We start from the raw sequence: 26,136 nt of genomic DNA, 5'->3' as shown, positions 1-26,136 counted from the left end.
TTTTTTTATAACAAGAATACAAAGCTGAAAATGAATGAACTGCAGCTAAACATTATGTTCATTTTTCACATAAGTCTAATCCAGGTGTTGGCAACCTAAGGCCAATGGGCCACAAGTGGCCCACGGGGGTTGTTCAACTGGACCACAAGCCACCCCCGAACTGAGCCGCCCGCTCGGCAAGTCCCCACACGCAGCACTAAACCAGCACAGCATGGGGAGGGAACATGCTTCTGCTGCACCGAAAATTGCATCTGCGCAGACGCAGATGCCGGAAAATACATTTGCGCAGACATAGGCACTCACATGATCCGGCCCATGGAGGGATCTTGGCTGGAGTGTACCGGCTCAGGCAAAGTAAACCTTGCTGACCCCTGGTCTAGTCCTTCTCCTGCCAACCTCCCGAATATTCTAAAGAGGGTCTCTTCTCCAGTCTTCAGAGAGTAGTTGGAAGTGGGGAGGCAGAATAAGGTCCTCCTTTCCTCCCACTTTTAATCTGAAATCTTAGGTGTAGTACTGCGCCCAGAATTCAGAAACTGCTCAGGGTAATTAAACTGTAGGAAAGTGAGCCTAGAACAATGAGAGTTTCAAAACTGAAGAAGGTACTTACTCTTGGTATGTACTATTACAGCAAAGCTGAATTTCTCAGCTTTTTAATGGGATTTTATTGATTTCCTCCCTTCCCTGCCCACTGAGGATTTCTCCGAATATTCTTAACTATTTTTTTTGTGATGGGTGCCATTTCTCTTCCACAATACCCCCAAACAGTGCAAGATCCAAGGCACTGTGGAAAATAGGAACATAGGAAGCTGCCTTATAGAGGTAGTGGCCCTCCAGGATTTCAGGTAGAAGTTTCTCCCAACCCTATTTTGAAATGCCTGGGATTGAACCTAGGACCTTCTGCTTGTGATGCAGATTCCCTTCATGATGCCAGTGATGCCAACATGGCAGCCAGGCTAGCCACACATTTGCCTGCACAAAATAGTTAGTTGCCATGTATTTTATTCTTTGCATGTGTAAAACTGCCTGGTCGGCAGAAATTTAGCAGGCGAGCTTTTCACATCTTTGTTCTGTGCTAACTTCACCAGTTAAGAGATTGCTCCCACTTTCACTTTCAGCTTCTGATGACTTCTGCAAGTCATTTCTTGGCAGATGCAAGAGAATGAGAGAATCTGAGAGACAAAAACACACACACCTCTCCAGGTGATTATGGGTCAATCTCTCTCATCCCAAACTACTTTAAGATACTGTTACAAAGCTAAAAATAAGTGGTATCCCCGATCACATACACCACAGGAAGGTAGGTTACATACAAATTCAGTACTATGATACTTAACAACTATACTTTCTAATGGAGTCATCCCAGGTACAATAACTGATTGTGATAAATTAAGTGCTGAGCACGTATGTGCAAGTGACCTAATCCAAGGAGCCTCATCTTATATGCAGGTTTACTCCAAAGTTCTTTTGGGTTACACAGGACTTACTCCTGAGTAAACAGGCACAAAAGTAATCTTTTTTTCAGCTGTTGAAAACACAATAGTCGTATTAGAAGGGAAAGCTCTCAAGGGGGCAATGACTACATTACAGCCAACCCACTCAGCAGACCTGTTTACTTCAGTAGCAAAGTACATGGTGTACACACACCCAATGCATATGGTAACTCCAGACTATGTTGATGGGGAAGATGGTAGGAAGGCATTTACTTTGCTAAAGTTACTGATGAGGAAAACTCAGTTCTGGGCTACTCCCTTCAGTGGTCCACTGCTGCCCCCCCCAAAAAAGCTAAGAGTCATGCACCACTTCGAAGACTGTGCACTTTCCAAGCTACAATGGATACACAGTTATTTTGGCTGGGACACAGAATACAGCGCTAGTTATCTTGGCTGGGACAATGCTGTTTCCCATTCATTGTGACTCAGGGTTCCCCCCACCTTGTTTTCTTTGCTTTTAATTAACAGGCTTCGAGCTGGCCCTTTTTTCTTTCTTTTTTTGCATTGGGGCTCCCTCTCATTCAGAGAGGGAGGCACATCAATCAACTCAGGAGGAAGAAAACCAAGCAGCTTGGCGAGGTGGTTTTTATTATTTATACAGTACACCACCATTTATTCCAATGAGCTCAATGTGGTGTGCACGGTTCCTCTCCTTCCAACAACCCTGTGAGGTAGGACTCGCTGTTAAAACCATGTTTATGGAAGACAATCTTACTCGGCTAGGAGTGATCCCCAAAGAAGCAGCTAAGTTCAAGGGCCCCCAGCGAGCTTAGTGGCTCATTCGAACTCTGGTCCCCCAGGCCATATTACAACACACTGCTGGCGTTTCTCAAACTTAGGTTCTCGGCTCTTGTCGGACTACAACTCCCATCATCCCTAGAGCTAGCAGGACCAGTGGTCAGGGACGATGGGAGTTGTAGTCCTACAAGAACCCAAGTTTTAAGAAAACATTACGCCGCGCACGGAAATAAGCGGAGGAGGAGGTGGGTATTCGGGGAGGCGAGGCTCACCTCCCTTGCAGGGGGTGCGGTGCTGGCTGTGCTGCGCCCGGTAGCCCTCGACCACCTCCCACTCGCCGTTTTCCCGCTTGATAGGGAAGGAGACGCTGAGCACGTGGTTGCAGGGCTTGATGATGCGCAGGATGCCGCGGACGCGGTGCCGCTTCTCCTCGGGGCTCTCGCGGGTGCGCAGCCCTTCCACCAGCTTGTCCTCCACGATGCCGGCGCCCCGGTCGAAGAAGCCCTCCACCATCTTGAAGAAGTTGGGGTCGTCCTCCGACGCCGACACCGCTTGGCTGTATTGGCGGCGCCCGCCGTCGTCCCGACTCGTCGTCGTCGCCCTCCTCCTCCCCGGACCGCTCCCTGCCAGCAGGGCAGCCGCGCACGGCTCCGCGCCGGACAGCGCCGGCGAGCCCGCGGCGCGGACGGGCGCCAGGAGCTCCCCGAGGCAGCGGTACATGGTAGCGGCGGCGAAAAGGGGCTCGTGGGGCGGAGGGGGGGCGGCCGGCGGTTTACCTCAGCGGCGGCAAAAGGGCAAGGGAGACGCTGGGCTGGCGCTCGCCGCTCTGAGAGGGGGGAAAACTGAAGGGCGTCGACGCGGCAGGGCGGGGAAAAGGGGGTGGGAGGAGCAAAGGGAGGAGGAGGGAAGCTGCTGACCAATGGCTCGACAACAAGGGCAAGCGGGCCCCCGCCGCTGCCTTTAAACGGGCCCCTCCGTGGGAGGCAAACAGGGGGCGGGCCCAAAGGGTGGGGAAGGGAAGGGGTCGTGGTAATACCTCCTCCCATTGCGCAGGCGCACCCATGCCACTAACCGCCACCTCCTTCGGCGGCTGTGGGAAGAGCCCGTGTTCTCGGGCGGCGCTTTTTTTTTTTTGGAAGCGCGCCTGCGCAGTGCGGCAGCAGAGGGAAAGCGGGTCTGAGGTAAGAGACAGCTTTTTGATTGGGTGAGGGATTCCCGTTTGTCCCGCCTCCTTTTCAGCAAAGCGCGCGCAGCGGCGGTTGTATTTTAACCGTTGGGGGTGTATGTTCGGGGGTGGGGGAGGTAAGTCGGCTGTTTCCGGGCGAAGCCGGTGGGCGCGGGAGGGTAGCTGCCGTGAGGCTCCCCGCTTTAGTAAATAAAGGAAGGCATCGCTGGCTTCTCGGTCCTTCTGACAGGCACCGAGGGCCGCCTTGCATTCCCTCTCCTCCCGGGCTTAGGCCTTCCCCTGTATTGCGCCGCTCGGCGGTGGCTTCCCTCAGGCTCTCCTGGAAATGTCTTGTCTCCCACTTCGCACACCGCATCGATGAGTGACCAGTGCGGCTTTCTTGTGTTTTTTTTTTCCTGGGAGGAGGGGGGAGGAAGTAGGGGGAAACTCGCCAGGAAGTTTGCTTTGTTTATTGCGGGCCCAGTCGCAGTGCGAGGCAGTGGCAAAATGTAAGATGTGATTAATCAACTCAAACAGACCATGATCTGGATTAGAAATGACCACAGTTTTATTGATTACGGATACAGGTGGATTTTTGGCTCGGGCTTTGGGTGCATGTATATCCATTCCACACACACCCCGGACAAATAATAATAATATTTTAAATAAGTAAAGGGACTCCGTTCCCCAGAGTTCCTGCTCAAAAGAACCCCTGCAAGTGACCCTTTTCTTTTTGATCCAGAATACTTCTTACTCGGTTTTGCTGAATTTATTAACTTAAAACATCAAGCATTTAAAACTTCCCTATACTGTACAAGACTGCCTTCAGATGTCTTCTAAAAGTCAGAGTTCTTTATTTTTTTGACATCCTATGGGAGGGCATATCACAGTGTGCGCTTGACTATAATAATAGTAAAGAATAATAATTTATTACTTATACCCAGCCACTCTGGGCAGCTTCCAACAGGAGATTAAAAATACATTAAAACTTCAGAACAGGGCTGTCTTCAGATGACTACTGAGAAGGCCTGGAACAATCCGGGAAAAATTATTCCCTTAGGAAAATAGCCTAGAATCACTGTTTTTCTATGGTGCAAATGACCAAAATTGGTGACAGTGCACCTTTAAGATTGTGTTTGTTCTCTTGGAGCTGCTTCTAGTCTAAGAAATGGTTATTTTTCCTCTTCCATACCTTGGCAGATTGCTTATGGTGTGTTGTTATTATTTTTTACAAGTAAACAGCTGACTGGCATGCTCACTTAGAACCAATAGGTCTTTTGATGGATAATAAATTAATACATTGTTTATATGTTGCCTTTCTACATTGAGTTTGCCCAAAGCCGCTTACAGGAAAAATCCACTTACTATTAGATACAAAACACAGAGGTTGAGGTCAGTGAGAAAGCAGTTTACGGAATAAATTCAAAGAAAATGAAATCAATAATTCAGCAAGCATAGAAAAAAACAAAAAGAAAGTTAATATACAATAAAGTTCCAGCTGCTGGTGCTGCTCTTTTTGTCAGTCAAGGAGCCTTAGCAGCCTGGCTTAAATACAGTATAGAAAGATTGTCTCCCTAGGTTAATTTATAGCTGGCTTTCTCGTTTCTCTTCCAGAGAAGACAAACAGAAAAAAAGAGATGCTGGGGAGGGCAATGACAGTAAGTAATTTTTGCCAGCCTCCTGGACCTTCCAACTGCTGACTTAGCTAGAGTTCGCTTGCCAAGACTTGAAAGGAAGGGATCTAGTCGGGAAACAGCAAACTGGAATCCTCCTGTCTCATGTGTGGTTCAAATATAGGAAGAGCTTCAATTTTCAGACTGGGGCACCTACTAGTGGACAGGATGAAGCCTACCAGCCTGCTCTTAGACTGAAACAATAACAGCACAAGGAATGTTCCAAGGGAAATAAGTACCTCTTCAATCAGGTAACTTGCTTTCCACCAGCGAACTCCAGAAGTAGTGCCCTATTCAGAGATGTCAACAAGAAAGTTGCCAGGGGTGTTTCATCCATGCGTAGCACATTTCCTGGGAAAAGCAGGAATGTGTGACTGCTTTTGTTCACTGGGTAACTGGAATTAACCACATTTCTTGAGTTTGCCATATAATTTAATATTATTGTTTCCTGTGTGAGACACCATATCAGTTCTGCAAAATGTAGCCCACATTGGAGATAAGAATGATGCCTTATTTACATCAATTCTATGAATGACAGGCTGTACTGTGCACACAGCCCTGTGTGTGTAAGGCTATTTCCCACTTGGACTACTGTGACATGCTATACGTGGGGCTATCTTTGAAGGTGACTCTGAAACTATAACTAATCCAGAATGCAGCATCTAAACTGGTGACTGGAGCAGCCGCCAGGAACATATAACCCTGGTTCTGAAAGACCTACATTTTACACATATTTCCCAGAGTCTGAGAAATAATAACTTGGCCATAACCAGAGAATTGACCCGTGGAATTTAAATTTAGTTCTCCAAATCTAACTCCATCAGCACTGCACTAGTTTTTCTTACTATATAATAAAGTTCTGTCAATTGGGTAATGTGTAAACATTAGCCCATTATAAAATACATTAGCCCTGACTTTTACAGGCCTATATTTTAACTCATAATATCAATCTCAACATGTTGTACCTGGCAGTTTGAAACACTGCCCTTGCATTAAACTTGTGTTGCCTATATGATCTGTTGGCCAGCATAAACTGGTTTCATGTACTCTGTACTCCCTTACTGCTTCTTTCTTGCTATGGCCTTTTACATAAATATTTTTCCTTAAAGTTCTTTATCAGGTGCCTGGGTATTGCAACATCAACTAAGGTTACAGGGCTGGGAATACATATGAAGTGGAAAGAACAGTGTGCATTTAAATTAGTTTATGATTGTAGGGAGATTGTTCTAACCAATTTTATGAAAAACAAATAACCTTTTTAGCAATGGGAAATACTTTTGAGGCTATATTAATAAAAACACGTTGGCTATAGCATCTTTAAACTATTGCCTTGTATTTAAAAAAAGTAAGTATAGTTGTCTCTTGGTATGTAGAAAGGAGTGGGATGATGTGTTCAGGGTGATTTAATGGCTGGAGTTTTTATAGTTTGTTGTTTGCTGTTCTCCATTTTGTTACATTATGTTGGCAGTTCCCACTGACAAATATTAGGGTGCAGTTTTATGTGTCAGTAACTTGTGTGACAATAGGTACACCTTCCTTTCCTTTTATAACCACATTTACATTCCACCAATTCATGTAAAATATTCAGGCACTATACAACTATAGAAGCACAATGATGCATGAATGGCCATATTTTTGTGCAATGCATAATAATCTCCTTTGAGATAATGTTACTTGCTATAGGTTGATGCAAACCATAATGTGGCCGAGCCAGTTATATAAGCAAGTAGTTGCTTTGCCCTTTTAGTATTTGTCTTCAAGAGTGTTTTGGACTGAGTTGTTGGAGTACACACATTTTTCTTTTTGTGTTATGCTAACTGGAGTTTTTGGCATTACAACTTTCTGGTTATGTGTTGATTTAAGAGTGTTGCATACATTTTCCAGATGAAAGGGAGCTTCCTATTGCCTGGTTCTGACAAAGTCTTCTCTCACTATGGTTTTATTTCTTGACCGTTATATATTCTCCACTGTAAGAGCAACTTTCCATAGTTCAGTGGGGAGTTCTTAAAGGCATGTGGATTCTGCAGAGAAAGCATCTTCAAATCAAGTCTGTGTTTATGAGAGATTCCAATTTGACTGAAGCATGAGTAAACCACATCTTCCACCATGAGTCATCTTGCAAATCCCAAGCAAGAAAAACTTGGTAAAATGTATCTTTTCACTTAAAGGATCACAGGGGGTTTAAAGGCGAGAGCTGCTTCTTTTTCTACCATCTCAACCTGTTGCAGACATAATGGGACATGGTATGCAAAGGGACATTGCCCCCTGCCCCCATGGTTTGTTTTAAGCATAGTTTGTGAACCCACCACAAGCCATGATTAGAAGGGCAATCATAGTTAACTTTAACTATGTTCTGATGTCACTGCAACAGGACTCCCTAGTTCAAGGACATGGTATGCAGGCAGGCAACAGCCCTCAGATGACAGCAATCCTTAATGAAAACCAGGGATCTGCTTCTGCTTTTCTTAACACAATCTGTACTGACTAGATTTTAGTTCTGGCCTTTGGAACATATCTAAAAAAACGTAATTGAAGTATATATTTTTGGAGTGTGTACAGAGTCATTTGGTATCTTCAAGCAAATATTAAAAGGCACTATTACTTGTGATGCTTGCTGAATTCCAGTTAAAACTACTGACTATTCTCTGCAAAAATAAAAAAATAAAAAAATTGGGAGTTGATAATTTTGGAGCACAATTTACCAGCACAATATTGCACTTGATAACTGCAGCTGAGACAGGGTTTTTCTATTAACCAAGATAAAGAAGCAAGTTGTTTACTTGCTTATTGGTACAGCTGGTTGTTGTGTGAGTAGCTGCTAAGCTCCATAAGCCCCTAGAATTCATTTTCTTTCTTCTGTAATGCTGCCTGTGTAGAAGATCCATCTGCTTAGTTCATTTATTACTAGGTTTGCTGATGGTGTGTGGGTTATTTATTTATATTTTTTATTTATAGTATTTATAGCTCACTCTTAGTTGTGTTTTCAATCCCACTGTGGGAAACAAAGTAATAAAAATAAATGGTGAAAAACTATAGAAAAATTACAAAATATTATAAACAGGACCAATAAACAATGCTATCATAAGTTAAACAAGCAAAACTACAGCACCAAAAAGTAACATTTTAAGTTTAACCAAATATGTACGTAAAAACAAGCAAAACATTTAAACTGATTAAACAACCAATGGTATTAGCAATAGTTCCCAACCCATACAGTGGTACCTCGGGTTACAGACACTACAGGTTACAGACGCTTCAGGTTACAGACTCCGCTAACCCAGAAAAAGTACCTCAGGTTAAGAACTTTGCTTCAGGATGAGAACAGAAATTGTGCTCCGGTGGCGCGGCAGCAGCAGGAGGCCCCATTAGCTAAAGTGGTGCTTCAGGTTAAGAACAGTTTCAGGTTAAGAATGGACCTCCAGAACAAATTAAGTTCTTAACCCAAGGTACCACTCTATTTTACTCATGGCAACGCACTCTCTTCCTCTTTGTCTCTCATACAACGAGGGCCCCACTATGTGCCAACAGATTCTCTCTCTCTGGCTTTTGAGTAACTTAACATATTTCATCCCCAGCTGAGGAAACTCAGAGGCCTCAAGGTCAGCAGGGCTGCCAGGTACTGACATGCACATGGATATGCTGGTTCCCTCACCCTACACTGAATATTCAATCTGCAAGCCTTAAGTATGCATTTGTCCCATTCCCAATGTCCCTGCCCACCCAATGAAGAATTTAAAGCATTATGATAGCTGACTCTTTTTAAATGTAGTTCTGGTCTTTTACATCTTGGAAAATAACATTGCTAATTTTCACAGTTGTGTCATAGATGAGGGGTCACCCAAAGCATGAAATACTTGAATGGTAAAAAATGTCTCTGAGAAGGGCTACATAATGTATTATTTTTTCCTTAAAGTTAAACAGCTCTAGAAATCAACATTGCTCTTGCTGATTCCAAATGTCTTATAGATAAGTGGCATATAAGCTAGAAACAGCCTGAAGTCAGTAGTGGCGGACTGGTTTCTTTCCTATTTAAAATGAACAATTAGCAGAACTGTTTATATAAACAGAGAACATTTTGTTGAAACTGCTAACATTCACATGCCGATAACAAGCAAGTAGATAACCAAGTTCTTTATTTTTTGTTTACAGTGAAAATGCCTTTTTGAAAAAGATTTAACAGTATGATCCTGTGAATTGATCTGAGTTAAGCTGCAGTGACTACTGAATTGTATTCAACTTTCTGTGAGGTGAGTTGGGGCAGGGGGGAGATGCTTCAAGACTGTCACAAGATTGTGGGTAGGATTAAATCCCATGCTGGCAAATTCAGGTTTCCCCATTAAAGCTGATTTGGAGGACTTGTGCAGCAAACCTACTTCCAAGAATATCAGCGGCAATAAGGAAGATGACAGGCAAATGTACACGAAAGTGTAGAATAGTGCTTGCTTGGCACAGCATTATCTAACCTGGCAAACATCAAAATGAACCTTCAATAAACAGGTTGTCTGGAAGCAATCAAAACCTTGGCTAGAATTAGATAAAGAGATTGAAATATAAATGGGAATGCCTGCTTCACACCTTTTGGTGAGGTCTTACTCCTTATGCCATCAGTATCAGAAGTCAAGCTGATGACTGGCTGTGGACCTCAGAACCTCTTCTGACACTTCAGTTGTGAATCTGGCTCACAAGACTCAGTTGGTTCAGTCGGAATCGTTTTAGGAAAATAACATCAGGGCGTTTCGGGGGAAGGGTTAGGAAATATTTTCAAAACAGTATAAAAAATATTAATTTTATGGTAATTTTGGTTATTGATTTACTTTTGAGTTCTTCTATGAAGTTGTAACTTACTTTGGGTCCATCCTCTGAGGAAAATCAGGCTATAATGAAGTAAATAAATATGCTGTCCCTACATACAGACAATTTCACCTTTAAGCATGTTCAGTATGTGTGCAACACCTCATATGCACATCGCGTTGAACCCAGAAGTGTCCCAAAAACATCACAAAAACGGGTGGGGGCAGAATGGGGTGTTTGCAGGCTTTTTTAATGGTGTTTCAAATATATGTGATTTCACTTAAATGTATGGTGTCCTGGAAAGTAACCCCTATGTAAATTGGAAGTTGCCTGTATTCACTTTAAAGTGAGCCATCCTGTTCAATGAAGCTTATTGTCCATTAAAATTGTAGAAAATTAGCTACATATCAAGCTAACTTTTAAAATATTGTTCAGAACTATTAATGCAGACAATTCCAACTTTATTCCTTGTATTCCATAGATTTGCCTCACATTTAAATGTGAGTACTTTAAGCTACGATTCTAGGGGAAGCTCGATTACATTCTGCATGGATTTTTTCATAAGTAAGTTGTTACAGAAAGAATGAAACAAAACACCTCTTCATTTTAAGAAGATCTCAGAGGTCAATAGCTAATGAGACCTTCCACCCACATTTGGAATTCAGCAAAAAGAAAAGCTAAGCAAGTAAATGTATATTACAGTGTTACAAAATCTGTCAAGAAAGTACAGCGGTGCCTCGGGATACAGAAGCTTCAGGTTACAGACTCTGCTAACCCAGAAATAGTACCTCGGGTTAAGAACTTTGCTTCAGAATGAGAACATAAATTGCATGGTGGTGACGCGGCGGCAGCGGGAGTCCCCATTAGCCAAAGTGGTACCTCAGGTTAAGAACAGTTTCAGGTTAAGAACGGACCTTCAGAACGAATTAAGTTCTTAACCCGAGATACCACTGTACTTGCCTCAGGGAACATTTAGCCTCCTTCTGTATTCTTGGGGTCCACTCTGTTCTCTAGATAGTGGTGTTGGAGCCAGTGTATTTTGCTCTACAATTTATTTGTACGTAGCTGGCCCCATAATAAAACTGGTGCCACTAAGCAGGAAATGCTTCCCAAGCGAGGATCCTGTGCACATAAGCTTAGCAGCACATACAGATATGGACGTTTATGTGAAGTGTTCACACATGCTGCATGCTGGATGTAACATCTCTTAAAATTTGAATTTTTTTTTTTTGTTAGAGCAAAATATTTCATGACCCCAAGTACAGCAATCGGCTTGACATTCAAAACGTTGTAATCTTTATCCATTGTTTGTTCCCAAAACACATCTGGGCACAACTCTGTCCCAAATCTATCTTGAGTAGAATGCACTTCCATTGCGTAAGTTGACTATGCATTACACTTTAACCAAGAACACTTGACATTGTATAACTGTAAATATTTCTGATTGTACCAAAGATGTCTATTCACATTTTAGATCAAGTGTTCCACATCATTGAATTCTTGGAAATGCAAAACTGTTTCTTCCTGACCAGTTTCCTGTGAGTCACTAATATATACCTTTGCAGGAAACTAAAGCAGAAACTGTTGTAATAACATATGATTTCAAAGGGGTAATTATAAATTAGGGTTGTGAAGTCTTATTTCAGGCGAGGGGAGTGAGGGACAAATGGTGTGTTTGTGATGCCCATGACAGTTTCTCCAGTGGCTGAAAAGGTTGGTATCACCTGATCTGAGAAGACCTGCAATAATTTTCAGTCATGAACTGGAATGCCCAAGGTTTTCAGTTTCTGCCTTTATATTGGACAGCCCAGGTTGTCCATATCTTCGCTACTACTTGCAAGGCACCTAATCACACCCATGATTGATGCCTAGGAATAAAAGTGTATATATATATATATATGGCATAACTATATGGTGGGAACAGAATTGCAGCTGACCCCTGAAGCGCAGGATTGGATGACCTTGTGGTACAAGACAAACATCATTGTATGTTGGCAAATGTGAGGGAGGTATTAGCATGTTAATGGTACCTGACACCAAATTGGATGGCTCATATGTCATTGAGCTCCTTCCTCACGTGCTGGAGGGACTGCCAGGATTTTGGCACTTACTGGCACATGTGGTGGGACAGTTGATTCACTGGGAGTAGAAATAGGTTAGGAGAAATCAATTCATTTTGGAGACTGAATCACGTGTCTTTTTTCCACCCCACTTGCTTTCTCCCCCGGAATGCAAATTTAAATAAGGCCTTGAATAGTTTTCAGCTTGAAATCCCAAGTGTTTCTCTTGTCCTCAAATTGTGATTTTAAGTGTGCGGGTTGTGCACATACTACATTTTCATTCTAGCTGTTCTTCTGTGTACAACAGTAAGCGTTATATAAGTAACCCCTAACAGCCAGTTAGGCCTCCCTAAGTTTAGGTGTGGCTAACTCTGCATAGAATTAGGCTTTTAATTGTATTGCTAAGAAGTAACTATAACATAGGGACGCAGGTGGCGCTGTGGGTTAAAGCCTCAGTGCCTAGGACTTGCCGATCGAAAGGTCGGCGGTTCGAATCCCTGCGGCGGGGTGCGCTCCCGCTGCTCGGTCCCAGCGCCTGCCAACCTAGCAGTTCGAAAGCACCTCCGGGTGCAAGTAGATAAATAGGGACCGCTTACCAGCGGGAAGGTAAACGGCGTTTCCGTGTGCGGCTCTGGCTCGCCAGAGCAGCGATGTCACGCTGGCCATGTGACCCGGAAGTGTCTCCGGACAGCGCTGGCCCCTGGCCTCTTGAGTGAGATGGGCGTACAACCCCAGAGTTTGTCAAGACTGGCCCGTATGGGCAGGGGTACCTTTACCTTTACCTTTTAACTATAACATTGATCTCTAATTTGGTCTTTGAAGTGACGAAAGATAATTTGCTAGACAAAATAGAACCCCCCACAGATTCTCGTGTGTGTGCGAGAGAGAGAAAGAGATGTTATAGCAGTGCTTTGTGTCAAAATACTTTCTATCTTGTTATGTTGCTTGTGCAAGCCCTTTTTTTCTTTCATGGCTACTAATTGTGTAGTAAGAGCCCTTACAACAATCAGTTGCAGCTCGTAGCAAAGCTCAAACTTGCTGATGCAGTTAGTCACATTTTAAGAGATCATTGACCCATCAGTAAGACTCTGACCACCTCAGAGATAAAAAGCTAATGTTCTATTGGCCACTTATAGTGGAACAGATTAAGAAATGGTGTAATAATTAACAAAGGTAATGGAAACGGGCCTTTTAGTTCTAACCAGTATATGTCAGTTGCAGGTTTTATCTCTCTTTTTTACTTTAGTACAGCATCTAAATGTAATATAAAAAACTGATTGCTGTATGTCACTATAGAAATGCAGGGCAATTGACATTTATTAACAGCCTTACTGTAGCATTCTCTTCTTCCATAATTTTAAAATTGCTGTCCCATATTCTTCTGTGTATTAGATATTAAAAGCAAATGAAAGGTGAAATGTGTTTAAGGCTTTACAAGCATTTGAGCAAATAATTTTAGGATTGCTGCATAAATAATTCCTGTCTTAAAAACACATTTTTCAGATAAAGTAACTTGCATTGTTACTGGCTTGGCTATATATTGGGGTTTATACCAAAAGGCAGCTTAAGTTCTGCTTGTTGCAGGTGATTAGATGGATATCGGATGATTTCAGCTGAGGGTGTGGGCAAGGTGCTTGACTGGGTCAGTGCCATGATGTGCCTGCTTGACCCTTGTCCTTTCTGATTTTATAACAAGGGTCAATGAATGCCTCATAGGCCTCCATGAGATGAAACACAAAGCATTGCTTAGCACTATGGGAATGAGCCTCTGTGAGCATCAAGCTCATATGCAGCTCCCTCCTCTTTCTTCCTCCTGCATGGTCACATGTTCAAGCATTGTTTCCTGTTTTAAATTAACCATGGTTTATTCTTATGTCTTGTGGTTTAATGTTACTTCTAAACTCAACTGTTCTTGCTAATCTGAACGAATGAGTACTTTCAGGTCTGATTAAAAACCAACTATTGTTCCTTCTAATCTAGGCAATTATAGTGCAGTGTCAAATTTATCATCTTTGGGCAAGATGCTCAGGTGGATCAACAGTCTCTTGGATGAATCCAGTTATTTGGATTCAGGTATACAGTGGTACCTTGGTTCTTGAACGGCTTAATTGTTGAATAAATCGGCTCCCGAATGCCGCAAACCCGGAAGTAAGTGTTCTGGTTTGCAAATGTTTTTTGGAAGCCAAATGTCCAACGCGGCTTCCGCTTGAGTGCAAGAAACTCCTGCAGCCAATCGGAAGCCGCACCTTGGTTTTTGAATGATTTTGGGAGTTGAACGGACTCTCAGAGCAGATTAAGTTTGAGAATCAAGGTACCACTGTACACACTTAGTTCTGCTGTGCTCACCTAGTTTAAAAGCATAGCATTAGATGCAAGATTGTATCCCCAGATTGTAAACATTTAATTCCAAAGCAACAGTTTCTTTTTATTATTGTATAGATTTAGCTACAGTCTTTTGTAGAAGATGCAAAGCTATAAATCATGTAAAGTTCCCCTCTGATTATACAAAATCTCATTGAAAATAGACATGGCTTGGGAGTGGGTGAATTTTTTGTAGCCTGCTTCTACATAGCAAGAATTGCATGAACCTCAGCCCAGGTAGCTAATGTGAGAGAGAGCCCCACAATCTTGGCCTTGATATTCAGAGACTGCAGTCTGAATGAACATCTGTCAGCAGTGATTTGGAGTGCTGCCACTGAAGAAGTTTGTTCCCATCTGTGGTATCAACCTCTAGGAATGCTGAGTGAAACCAGCGTTCTTCTTTCTCCCCCTTTCCTGTTCCTCCACTGAAAGGGTTTGTTTTTTAAAAATTAAATCAGAGATTAAATTAAACCAGTGTGTTTTAATGAAATCTGAGATTATGATGATTTTGTCAGGTCAAGCATGGAGTGCTTTCTTTACTTAGGTGATCTTCTATTTCTGAATTGACCTTTGCAGGAACCTAATTTAGTGGGAAACATTCCCTGCTGTTTACAGAAAGTAGTTTAGTAGATATCTCTCTGTGTGTAGTACAGCTCCTGTTTTTGTTAGTATGCTGTAAGTAGTGCTTCAATATAATGATAACCCTACTATTTGGGGAAAATGCATTTCTCCCAGAATCAAGCACAGTACAGCTTCTCCAGAGTTGTTACTGCTCTAGAGGCTCTATCTCAAATTGTTTATAGTATTTTGTTTCCTACTTTCAGGAAGTTCTTTAAGTTAGGAGGAATGAACAAATAATTGAAGTGCTATATATACTAATAGTATTCACAGGTGCTGAGTTATGATGGCTATGTAATCTAAATGGTGCTCCTGAGAAAGAAGAAGGTATCAGCATGTTTAGAGGAACCCCTAGGTTTGTAATAGGGGAAAACTTTAGGAACAGCCCCCTCAGCCGCCCAGCAGCCATAGAAGACTACATGTATGTTGTGTGGAAGGCCAAAAGCAAGAGGAGATCATAGAATTTTAAAGTTGGATGAGGAATTGAATGGAGAATCCCAAAGGGAGACATTGTTGGATGACTAGAACCCTGAATAATAGTACTACACACTGCAACATTTTGTTGCAGTTCCCAATTGTATATTTTAGTTTCTCTTTGTTGGTAAGACAAAGCAGAGGTTGGATGGGTATCTGTCATGTATGATGTACAGTGGTACCTCGGGTTACAGACGCTTCAGCTTACAGACTCCGCTAACCCAGAAATAGTACCTCGGATTAAGAACTTTGCTTCAGGATGAGAACAGAAATTGTGCGGCGGCAGCGGCAGTCCCCATTAGCTAAAGTGGTACCTCAGGTTAAGAACAGTTTCAGGTTAAGAACGGACTTCCAGAACAAATTAAGTTCTTAACCTGAGGTACCACTGTAGTTGCAATTCCTGCATTGCAGGCGTTTGGATAGATTACCCTTGGGATCCCTTCCAATGATAATTCATTGTGTATTTAAACTCTTGTACTGATAGTACTTCTATATGGCTATTGGTTTTAAATGTTTAAATGGATTGATTTTTTATTTTTTTTACAATGTGTACACTGCCCTATGGGAAGAAGGGCTGGATAAAATTATAACAGAAATAAGTTAAATGTAATATACCAATGAACAGATGGGACAAGTGGTCTCAAACCTATGCTCTGTGAGGTTGACCTAAACAAATTATTTACTCTTGTCATTCCTCTGTCACTTTTGAACTCTACAACTCAGAGTTAGCAAACTCTATCCTGTTGATAGTAGGCCAGTGCCTAAAGTTTCATCATGCCTTTTGTCAAACACTGCATAACCTTTAATCTCTGCTTTGGCACTGCTGTTTCCAGCAGTGTTGCATCTTTCTCAGAGTTTGTGGTTCGTGATGACCTTGGCTGATCTTTTTCTTTTACCAGACCCACTTAAATCCTACAGATGTTATTTGAAAACCTTAGCCTTGGATTAGGCAACACTGAATAGTGTTCTCAATTTCTCTTTTTTTACCTTCTGTCTACTTCATCCCTTCCATTATTTTCTCTTTATATTATTATTTTTTTAATAAATATTTATTAAGGTTTTTTTTTATAAGAGAAATACATAGATAATAAACAACATTACTTATATCATAACAAAATTTCATAACTTGTTTGGACTTCCTCACGTCTCCTGCTCCCACTTACATCGTTAAAAAGGTTTTTTTCAAGCAAATTATCTTGTTTACAATCTTATATCCACTCATTTAAGTATAGTCTAGCGATTCTCCGAAAGGTTTGTGTTTTCCTTAATCTCACTTATCATCAAATTCCAGTCTAATTTAGTGGTGGCCAATTATTTATGATCAAGCATCCTTCTTAACATTCAACCAAATTACAATATTTTTGTAAATAAATCTTAAATTTCTTCCAATCTTCTTCAATCCTTTCTTCTCCCAGGTCTCGGATTCTGCCAGTCATCTCCGCCAATTGCATATAGTCCATCAGCTGCATCTGCCACTCTTCCAGTGTGGGTAGATCTTGTGTTTTCCAATTCTTAGCGATGAGTATCCTTGCTGCCGTTGTTGCATACATAAAAAATGTTCGGTCCTTCTTTAACACCTTCTGGTCGACAATACCCAGGAGGAAAGCCTCTGGTTTCTTAGTGAAGGTATACTTAAATACCTTTTTCAACTCATTATATATCATTTCCCAGAAGGCCTTCACTTTAGGGCAAGTCCACCAGAGGTGAAAGAATGTTCCTTCATTTCCTTTACATTTCCAACATTTATTATCAGACAAATGGTATATTTTGGCAAGTTTAACTGGGGTCATGTACCATCTGTATATCATTTTCATTACATTTTCCTTCAGAGCATTACATGCAGTGAAGTTCAGCCCAGTGGTCCACAACCTTTCCCAGTCCTCAAACATAATGTTATGCCCAATATCCTGTGCCCACTTTATCATAGCAGATTTAACCATTTCGTCTTGTTTGTTCCATTTTAACAGCAAGTTATACATTCTTGATAGTACCTTAGTCTTTGGTTCTAACAATTCTGTTTCCAACTTCGATTTCTCCACCTGGAACCCTAGCTTTTTGTCGTTTTTAATGACTTCTTTAATCTGAGCATAATGTAACCAGTCTTGCACTTTATCCTTCATTTTCTCCAAACTGCAATTTCCAGTTGTCTCCATCTTTTTCTAATATTTCCCAATATTTTGGCCATTTGGCCTCCATATTGGGTCTTTTTCGGGCCTTAGCTTCCAGAGGGGAAAGCCACCTCGGAGTTTTATTTTCCAATAAGTCTTTGTATTTTGTCCAGACATTAAATACTGCTTTCCTGACAATATGGTTCTTAAAGGCCTTATTGATCTTAACTTTGTCATACCATAAGTATGCATGCCAACCAAAAGCATTGTTAAAACCTTCCAGATCCAATACATCAGTGTCTTCGAGAAGTAGCCAGTCTTTTAGCCAGCTGAAAGCTGCGGCTTCATAGTACAGCTTTAAGTCTGGCAGGGCAAAGCCCCCTCTTTCTTTCGCATCAGTTAATATCTTAAACTTAATTCTGGGCTTTTTGCCCTGCCAGACAAATTTAGAAATATCTCTCTGCCACTTCCGGAAGCACTCCGTCTTGTCCACAATTTGCAATGTTTGAAACAAAAACAACATCTTTGGCAATACATTCATCTTAATAGCAGCAATTCGGCCTAACAAAGAAAGCTTCAATTTTGTCCAACTGTCCAAGTCTCTCTTAATTTCAGACCAACATTTTTCATAATTATCCTTAAATAGACTCAGATTTTTGCTGTTATGTTTAGCCCTAGGTACTTTACTTTTTTTACCATAGTTAATTCTGTTTCTCTCTGAAACCGTTCTGACTCTGTATCTGTCAAGTTTTTCCCCAGCACTTTAGTTTTCTGTTTATTTAGTTTAAATCCCGCCACCCGACCAAAGTCTTGAATCAGTTGTAATACTCTTTTTGTACTAGATTCTGGCTCCTGCAGAGTCAAAACTAGGTCATCTGCAAAAGCTTTAAGTTTATATTGTTTCGCTCCAACCTGAATCCCTTGCACCAACCGGTCCCCTCTAATCCTATTCATTATTTTCTCTTTATAAATTACCTATAAATACTGGGTTATTCTTTTTGTTTCAGCTGGATGTCATCAACCCATGTTCTTCACTGTGCTGTTGAACTTGGAACTGTTTTAAAGTGTAATGTGGACAGTTGCTCATCCACAAGATCCATGAAGCCACAATAAATAATGTGTGCCTAAAGTACCCATACCCAATTGATCCTACCCACTGCATCTCACAGTCCTCTTTCACTTTTGGTGTGTCTCTTTGTTCTGATTCTTCCTAAACTGAACTGCTTTGGTAATTAGAGTGAGCTCCTGATTTTTGGCTTTGATGCTGGGTTATAAATTGGTATTGTTATAATGAGGCTATTATTGGAATGTAGTTGAAATCTAATAACAAATTTATTTCATAAAAAAGGAATCTCAGTTTTAGATTCCACTTGAAATAAAACACTTGTCTATACTAGGGCAGAGAGTAAATAAATATGTTAGGGTAGGTTTAATATTGCTCCAGAACTGGATTGATTATAAAGTGTGTGTGTGTGTGTGTGTGTGTGTGTGTGTGTGTGTGTGTTTATGATTGTATGCCTCATATAGTCATGCTACAATGTAGAGTCTACTCATAGTTTTCTAAGGATTTGGTGACCTCTGATGGGCAACTAAGAATATGGATTAAATGAGAGGGAAATGTTTCTTATTGTAACCTGCTCTGGGTTCCTCTTTAAGAAGGAAAATAGAATATAAATAATTGTTTTATGTGTTAAGTAATAAATGCTTAAGAATTTTATTGAGCGTTGTGCTTGTTTTTTAAAAATATTTTACAGACGATCAAAAATCTGGAATACGTATCAGAGATCTTGGGCTCCTGATTTCAAGTGGAAGCATTCATGATTGTGTGTGTTTTGCCATCACTTCAGAAAAATGCCAGATGTGAGCAGAAGCTGATGTCCAAAGTGCCAAGTAGCAGTGAACATCCAGATTTGAATAATATGAAAATCATAATATTTCAGCATAGAAACATGACTGAAAAATTTCATTGGTGATGTTGTCATCTCCTTGTCTTCATGCCTTTTAATAAACCTGGATATTTAACTAAAAGTTAACAAACACAGCTCAGTTTTAGAGACAATAGTACCGTATCCTTTAAGAAGTCTGATGCTGGTGAAGCATGTTTCCCAGGTTCACTGTGACTCTTCGCTAGGGACCAAAAAGTAATAAGGAACATCCCATAAAAGTCACATGGGTAGAAATGGCTGTTGGACACCATAGTGTTCTGGGCTCTTTAAAACACAAACTGTACCATTATTAAGTCTTTCAGTTGTAGGATACATCTCAGTTTGTAATGTTTTATTAGAGATACTTAACCACGTTCCAAAATCAGTAGGATGGAATTTTTTATTTGGGTAATTTGTATGAAATATTAATATTGCTACCCTTTAATGAATTGTTTGAAAAATGAAGAGTGATTATAAGTCACATTTTAAGCACTGTGTGTTAAATGAACTATCACGTTAAAATTTTCTTCATAATCAAAAACCGGAACTAACAGCATGTCTGCAGCACCTCAAATTCATATTTTCTTTGGTGCACCTAGCCTCCCAGCCTCATTAAAGACTTCTAAAGAAGAGAGGTTTTCAGCCTCTACTGCTGAAAAATGGCAGAAACTTTACTTTTCATTTCCTAAGGACACTTTTAAACTTTGTACTAGAAAATGTATGTGTCTTGAACATGTAGATCATTGGACGCCGGATGATACAGAATTGACTGCTCAGTCCAAAGATCACTTCCCCCCAGATGGTGGGAAAGAATATGGGTTGACTGATGTTATTTTGACAGACTGTAGAGCTGGTGCTGGAAGAGTAAAATTACTCAGCAATGAAGCTAAGCACCTTCCATATCAGCAGCCTCTCACTGATATAAAAACAGGTGAACCAAGCAAGCAATCTGAAAATGCTGAAGAAGGTACCAGTAAGATGCATAACCACCATACTATTCCTCCCTTGGCTTCTAGTACTGAAAAGTTTAGCAGAGGTCTGGAGTCTATAGGACAGGATGATAAACCATCAGATGTTCAGTGTGCTCATTACCAGCTCTTGAATCAATACTTGGAGGGATGTTTCCCACTAGTAATGAAAGAATCAAAGACTGGAAAGCCACTAAATGTGTATTCAAATCTTCCAGTATCAACAGACACTGAATTCCTTAGTATTCTGACTTCAAGCCAAGTTGCTCTGCTTTCAGGAGGGCATGCTATAGGACAAAATGAAACACAAAGCAAATCTACAAAGGCGAGTGGAACAGAATTGGATGGACATTGTAGGGAAGATGAAGCATCCACAGAACTGCATGTTCAGTTAAATGAAAATGGTGGTTTGTGTGCAAATATCACTGATACAGATAGCTCTCTTGAACTGTTTGACTTTGATAGTACCGTGAAAAGCAACTCGTATTTGAGAGAAAATAGCTTTCAAGAAAATGCTGATATGCCTACAGACCATTTGTGTTCATCTGATGATAAACCTAAGAAAGAGGTACTGGTACATGATATTGAACCATGGAAGAAAGGAATATTGTGTTCTCAAGTCAACCATTCTTCTAAAAGATCTCAAACATCTGAAGATATTTCACCAGCAACTTACATGACACTTAGAGACCAACAGCAATCAAAGAAAGCCAAATTGATTTGTTCTCCAGTTTGTGCAGTTCCACAAATAGAGCAACTGAGAATTTCAGGGTTTAAGAAAGTTTTGAAACACCCATCCCTGCTTAAAGACTGTTTATGCAAAGGTCAGAAGTACACCGTCTTAGTCACAGTTCTACATCCTTGCCATATTAAAGAAATACAGACAAAGCCAGGATCTAAATTGTCCTCAAGAGTCCCCCTAGCCACAGTCGTAGTTTTTGACCAGTCTGAAGTACAACGAAAGATTGCATTGTGGAGAGCAGCAGCATTTTGGTCACTTACAATGTTTCCTGGCGATATCGTACTATTCACAGGTGAGGGTTAAAATGGCGCTTATCAGTTCATTTATGACATTTTCCATAGGAAGTATTTTAGATAGCGAACTGGTCGATGGTCTATACCTTTCTGCTGAGTCTCCGGTACAATGTTAAGTGTCTCCTGAAACGCATTCCCTATTGTAAGCACATTTATAAAAATTACACTACAGCTATAGAGATGTGGTAGAGGAGTTGCTCTCCAGCTCCACCCTACAATTAATGCTTCCTAGCTATTTGGAACATCCAAGAAACCTCTATCAAACAATATCATGACAATGCATAATCTATTACCCTCTGCTCCCCGCATTTGTTTTTAATGCTGCCTCAATTCAAGGCAGCAACTGAATTGGAACACAATTAAATAAGGGATTTTTCTTTTCTCAACATGCATCTGCTCAGTTTGGATGATCAGAAACAACCTTTGCACTCTTTTCTCCTTCCCTCGCATGTGGCATCACTGTCAGTTTGCAGCTTAACGATAAGCATGATTTGCTGTTGCACTGGAATTGAAAAGCATTTAGTGTTTGCCCTCCAAAGTCAGGGTTTGAAGTGAGCTTCTGATTTTTGTTTGAAGGTCAAGTGCTGATCAGTGTTTGCCACAATGATGGAGGAGAAAGAAAACAGTTGGTGGCTCAATTCATAAAAACATGGATTGGAGGCTTGGCAAAACTCTTATGCTATCTCCGAAGACTCAACTTTGAAAAATCATTCTTTTTTCCCATCAGAACAGTATTTACTGTCGCCCTAACAGAAACTGGCAGTTGTGAAGGGTTCTCCACAATGTGTTTTGAAGCCAAAATTTGGATTCAAAGCTGGACTTTTAATATTACCATATCTTTACCCAATTCATACAGACTAAATATATAAAAAGTCATGCAAAGCTTGAACAACTTGGTGGTGGATTTCAGTTTTTGAACAGGGGCTAGTCCAGTTTGTAGATTTGAAGTGGGATATGTCTGTGTCATCGTTGTCTGCCCCCCGGTGACCTGGACTGAGGTTTCTTCTCTTCATTGCAGATGTGATTATAAATGAGAATCGCTGGAATGGGGAAATATTGCTGCAGTCAACGTTCACTAGTCGGTTATTGAATCTTGGAAGCTGCTCGACTATTACTCCGAACAAATGTGAGCTTTAATACTTTGCATACAGTGAACTCTTGTCCCAATTCATGATTTCCTTAATAATTTAAATCTAGTGTTTCCCAAACTTTCTTGAAATGGTTGCATAATATCTGTCAGATGGCAGTGGTGGTTGCTTGTGAGTAACCAGGCAGGACTCAGACCTGTCTTTTACAGGTTTTATTTTAGTACAAACTATTTACAGTGCAGAGCCACAAGTTCATGTCTACCTCAATCGCTAGCAGAATCCGGGAGTGCTTGTTTCCTGGACCTCCCCCAACATAAAAGTCCCATTACGCCCAGCCATTTCCTTCCTTCTTTGCACTTTAGACTTCTGCGCAGGGTGGGTGACGGAAGGGGCATGCTTCCTTCCTGGCCGGCTTGGCCAGGAGCTGTACTGAGGCTCCCACCAGCATCCTCTGGTCCTTTCACCTCTTCCCCACTGGTGGGGCTTTCCTCATCACCGGAAGAGGAACTGCTTTGCAAGATTTTCGGAGGCTCCCTGAAACACAGGCTCCCTGCCCCTCTGTTTCCCGCCCCTGTTCTGATAGCACTTCCCTGACAATATCACTTCTTTTACTAAAGTTCATACCCTTCAGACAAATTTAATCCAAATATTTAATGCACGAGGAGCACTAGAATGTGTGTGGTATACCTGTGGCTCAATCAAACATTTTTCTCCATGAAATGTGCATGTTATATGCTTGTCCACTTACTTTCTTCCCTATCCTGCTGTCCCCAATAATACTTCTGTATCCCAATATCAACCTGAATTTCAATCTAGGTTCAGGGAAGGCATGGGTGCAGGTGATATGATTGAGCATCAATTTCTGTCTGCTGCTGAGAAGAGCTCAGGATGCTCTCATAGAAAGAAATTGAACAGGGCCAATGTGATAAAAAAAAATCCTGAATAAACACACCATACTCATCAGATAAATGATGCCTTTTTTAAACACATGAATCACAGTGGCAGCATTCACACATCATGGTAAACCACATGGCAGATGTGCAGAAGGCTCTTTCATTCCTTCCCTCTAGCCAGCAGTAGCAGCAAACCATGATCCCTGGAGAATCATGATTTGTTCCACAGCAAACAAGCCATGGTGTTATCAAGGTTTGTGTTTGGTTTACTAATCAAGGTTTGTTTGGATGAAACAAGCTATGGTATAAGCTTGAATACAACAACATGGATTGTTGCTCCCACTGGTTAGTGGAGAGGAACAAAACTATGTTTTACCCTGATGTACAAATTGTGCCTTTATGAGTGCCTTCTGAGTGGTATTAAACTAAGTTTTACTCAGTAGAGCCGCTGAAATTCACGAACATGACTAAGGTCCATTAATTTCAATGGGCTTACCCTCAGTAAAACTTAGTTAACTATCACTTCTGAGATTGTATTTGCATTGAATATATATATTTTAAATTTATTTCTAACTGCTTAGAAGCTTATTTTGGCATTAAGTAGTATTATTTTGGCATTAAGTAGTATTATTTCTGAATTAAGTTTAAGAGCATTGCTAGTTATGCTTGCAAGTGATATTTTGGTCTGGGATTACCATAGGTGAAACATACAGCCCCCCTGCCCAAAAATTAGAGATATTTTAAATTTTTTATATATGTTCTTTTCTAGTCTCGCATATAGTGGATGTTAATATTCTCCAGGATTTGCTGGCATATGTGTCTTCCAAGCAAGCCTATCTTCAAGCTCTCCCCCAAAGGCAGACCCAGACTTTGAACAATATACAACATATTCAACTAGATCAGCTCAAACCAGATAGATTGGTGCACACAATAGTGAAAATTATCAACATCACTGTGCTGTCAGGTGAGTTGACTTTTTAATCCTATATTTCACTGGGGCTGTATCTTAAGATTGAAAAGAATAAGGTGGACATGGTAGTTCCCTAGCTACAGATTTTAAAAACCCAAGAGTAGACCTTGAAAAGATACCTCCCTCCAACTTACCTGTCTGAGAGAAAACAGCCACTAAGCATGTTAATACAAATATTTTTTCTGTGACATCTTTCTGTCCTCTCACTAAATACTTAAACAGACTTTGCAGATCCCTCTTAAGAAGGGTGGAGCATGGTACCTGAAATACTACAGATAAGAAAATGGTCATTGTTTGATTTATGAGACTACCTGAAGTTTCCTTTCTTACAAATAATGTTTCCATTTGCTAGGTATTGAGAGCCCATCTGATTTAACAACATACCTTACTAGTGAAGCTAAGCCAGTGATTTTGGTGAGGTGGCTCACATGGCTAAAAACAGAGCCGTGTACTCTGTCCCAGATTCTTCAGTATTAATGATTAATAACAGAGATAAGAATTGACGATAGGTCTAGATTTCCTAAAATGAGTGTATGATGGGAGAGCTATTACCTGGCATTCTCAGAGGGCAAAAATAATAGCATGTTCCTTTCACCAGTTCATCTTTTTAATCTATGTAGCACCTTCCTTGTTCCAAAAGTGAGATCCTCAGAATCCACAGATATTGCTGACATTCTGAAAGAAATGCCTTCTGAAACTGATTAAGGGTTAACTCAAAGTATTCGCTGTAATACCTGTTTTCAATTTTGTTCATTTTGGAAACAGGTTATTGATTGATTCATCGATTGATTGCATTTATATATGTAGCATCACACATAAAAGAGTTGCTGCTTGTTAATGAATTTTCATCCTGTTTGAAAGGAAGCTTTTATGTCCAGGATGCAGAGTACTATATGGCTTATTCCATGTGCCCAAAGACTTGTTTTTAAAAAACATCCCTTCATGTTCCACATAGTAATCCCTTTTCAAAACCAAGGGGACTTTCAAAGTACATAGTTTGTGATCTGGCATGGAGATCTGCTGTTCAAAGGGGGAAGGTCAAAACCAAAAGTAGTTCATTGTCTTGTAGTCTAAAACAGCATATAAATACAATATATTTGATGGGGCCAGGTCACTCAATGTTTGGGAAAAGATTTTCAGGAAATGTTGATCAACCATTAACTTGTACCATTTCCTAATTGTGGTTCATAATAGTTTCTGAAAATATGATTGTTTAATATGGTGTAGTTAACCAGGTTTCACCTGGTGCACGTTCAGCTGAATTGTTAGTTTTCCCCTCTTGCATATAATTTTAGGTGTCAAAATTCTGCTTGACTTAACATCAGCACCCTCAATTACTCCCCCCTCAACTTCTATATAAATCACGTTTGTGTTTGCAATATTTTATCTTTAGAATCTACATACAGTTACAAAGGAGAAACAAAAAGAAAAATTATTTTAACAGTGGAACAGATGAAGGACCAGCATTATGGCTTGGTGTTATGGGGCGCTCTATCGGCTCACTGTCCTCAGCTTCAAAGGAAAAGAGGTAAAAAGTCACTACTTGGTTTAATGCAATATTTGTGGAATTCTTTGTGTAATCCATTGACATAGGGCAACAGAAGGGAGCAAACAGTATGTTATCATTTGACCCTAATCTCCTTTTTGTTTGAAATGGCTATCTCATACTGTATAATACAAATGCCTGTCAAATATATGGCTGATTTCTTACTTCTGAAATAGCAATATCAATCACTTTTGCAACTGTTTCAGTTTGTTTCCAAATAGTTACTAACTAGT

General features: G+C 40.7%; 2 protein-coding genes across 9 annotated transcripts in view; one reads left to right on the top strand and one right to left on the bottom strand.

The window, feature by feature from the left end:
• The window catches only part of GLUD1 (glutamate dehydrogenase 1), a gene marked incomplete at its 5' end in the record, with an annotated part of 34,665 nt that extends 31,717 nt beyond the window's left edge, over positions 1–2,948 (bottom strand). Inside the window, one exon of the mRNA XM_083740447.1 lies at positions 2,501–2,948. Coding sequence (XP_083596573.1) covers positions 2,501–2,948 — 448 coding nt within the window. The remainder of the gene's footprint in view (positions 1–2,500) is intronic.
• A 419-nt stretch (positions 2,949–3,367) lies between these two features.
• Positions 3,368–26,136, top strand: part of SHLD2 (shieldin complex subunit 2) — a 31,643-nt gene continuing 8,874 nt past the window's right edge. Inside the window, exons 1-8 of one of the 8 annotated variants that reach the window (XM_083740317.1) lie at positions 3,827–3,909; positions 5,010–5,457; positions 9,216–9,313; positions 19,233–19,417; positions 19,628–21,405; positions 22,425–22,532; positions 24,157–24,351; positions 25,751–25,885. In XM_083740317.1, the coding sequence (XP_083596443.1) occupies positions 19,959–21,405; positions 22,425–22,532; positions 24,157–24,351; positions 25,751–25,885 (1,885 nt within the window). In that variant the 5' untranslated portion in view covers positions 3,827–3,909; positions 5,010–5,457; positions 9,216–9,313; positions 19,233–19,417; positions 19,628–19,958. Of the gene's footprint in view, positions 3,910–5,007; positions 5,458–9,215; positions 9,314–19,232; positions 21,406–22,424; positions 22,533–24,156; positions 24,352–25,750; positions 25,886–26,136 lie in introns of all 8 variants that reach the window. The other 7 variants (XM_083740318.1, XM_083740313.1, XM_083740315.1 and 4 more) reach the window with 7 other exon arrangements.

Source organism: Podarcis gaigeae (genome assembly GCF_964106915.1).
Source record: "Podarcis gaigeae genome assembly, chromosome: 5".
Classification (NCBI taxonomy): Eukaryota; Metazoa; Chordata; class Lepidosauria; order Squamata; family Lacertidae; genus Podarcis; species Podarcis gaigeae.
The sequence above is the reverse complement of the archived record's forward strand: the minus strand, read 5'-3'. Positions and strand labels throughout refer to the sequence as shown.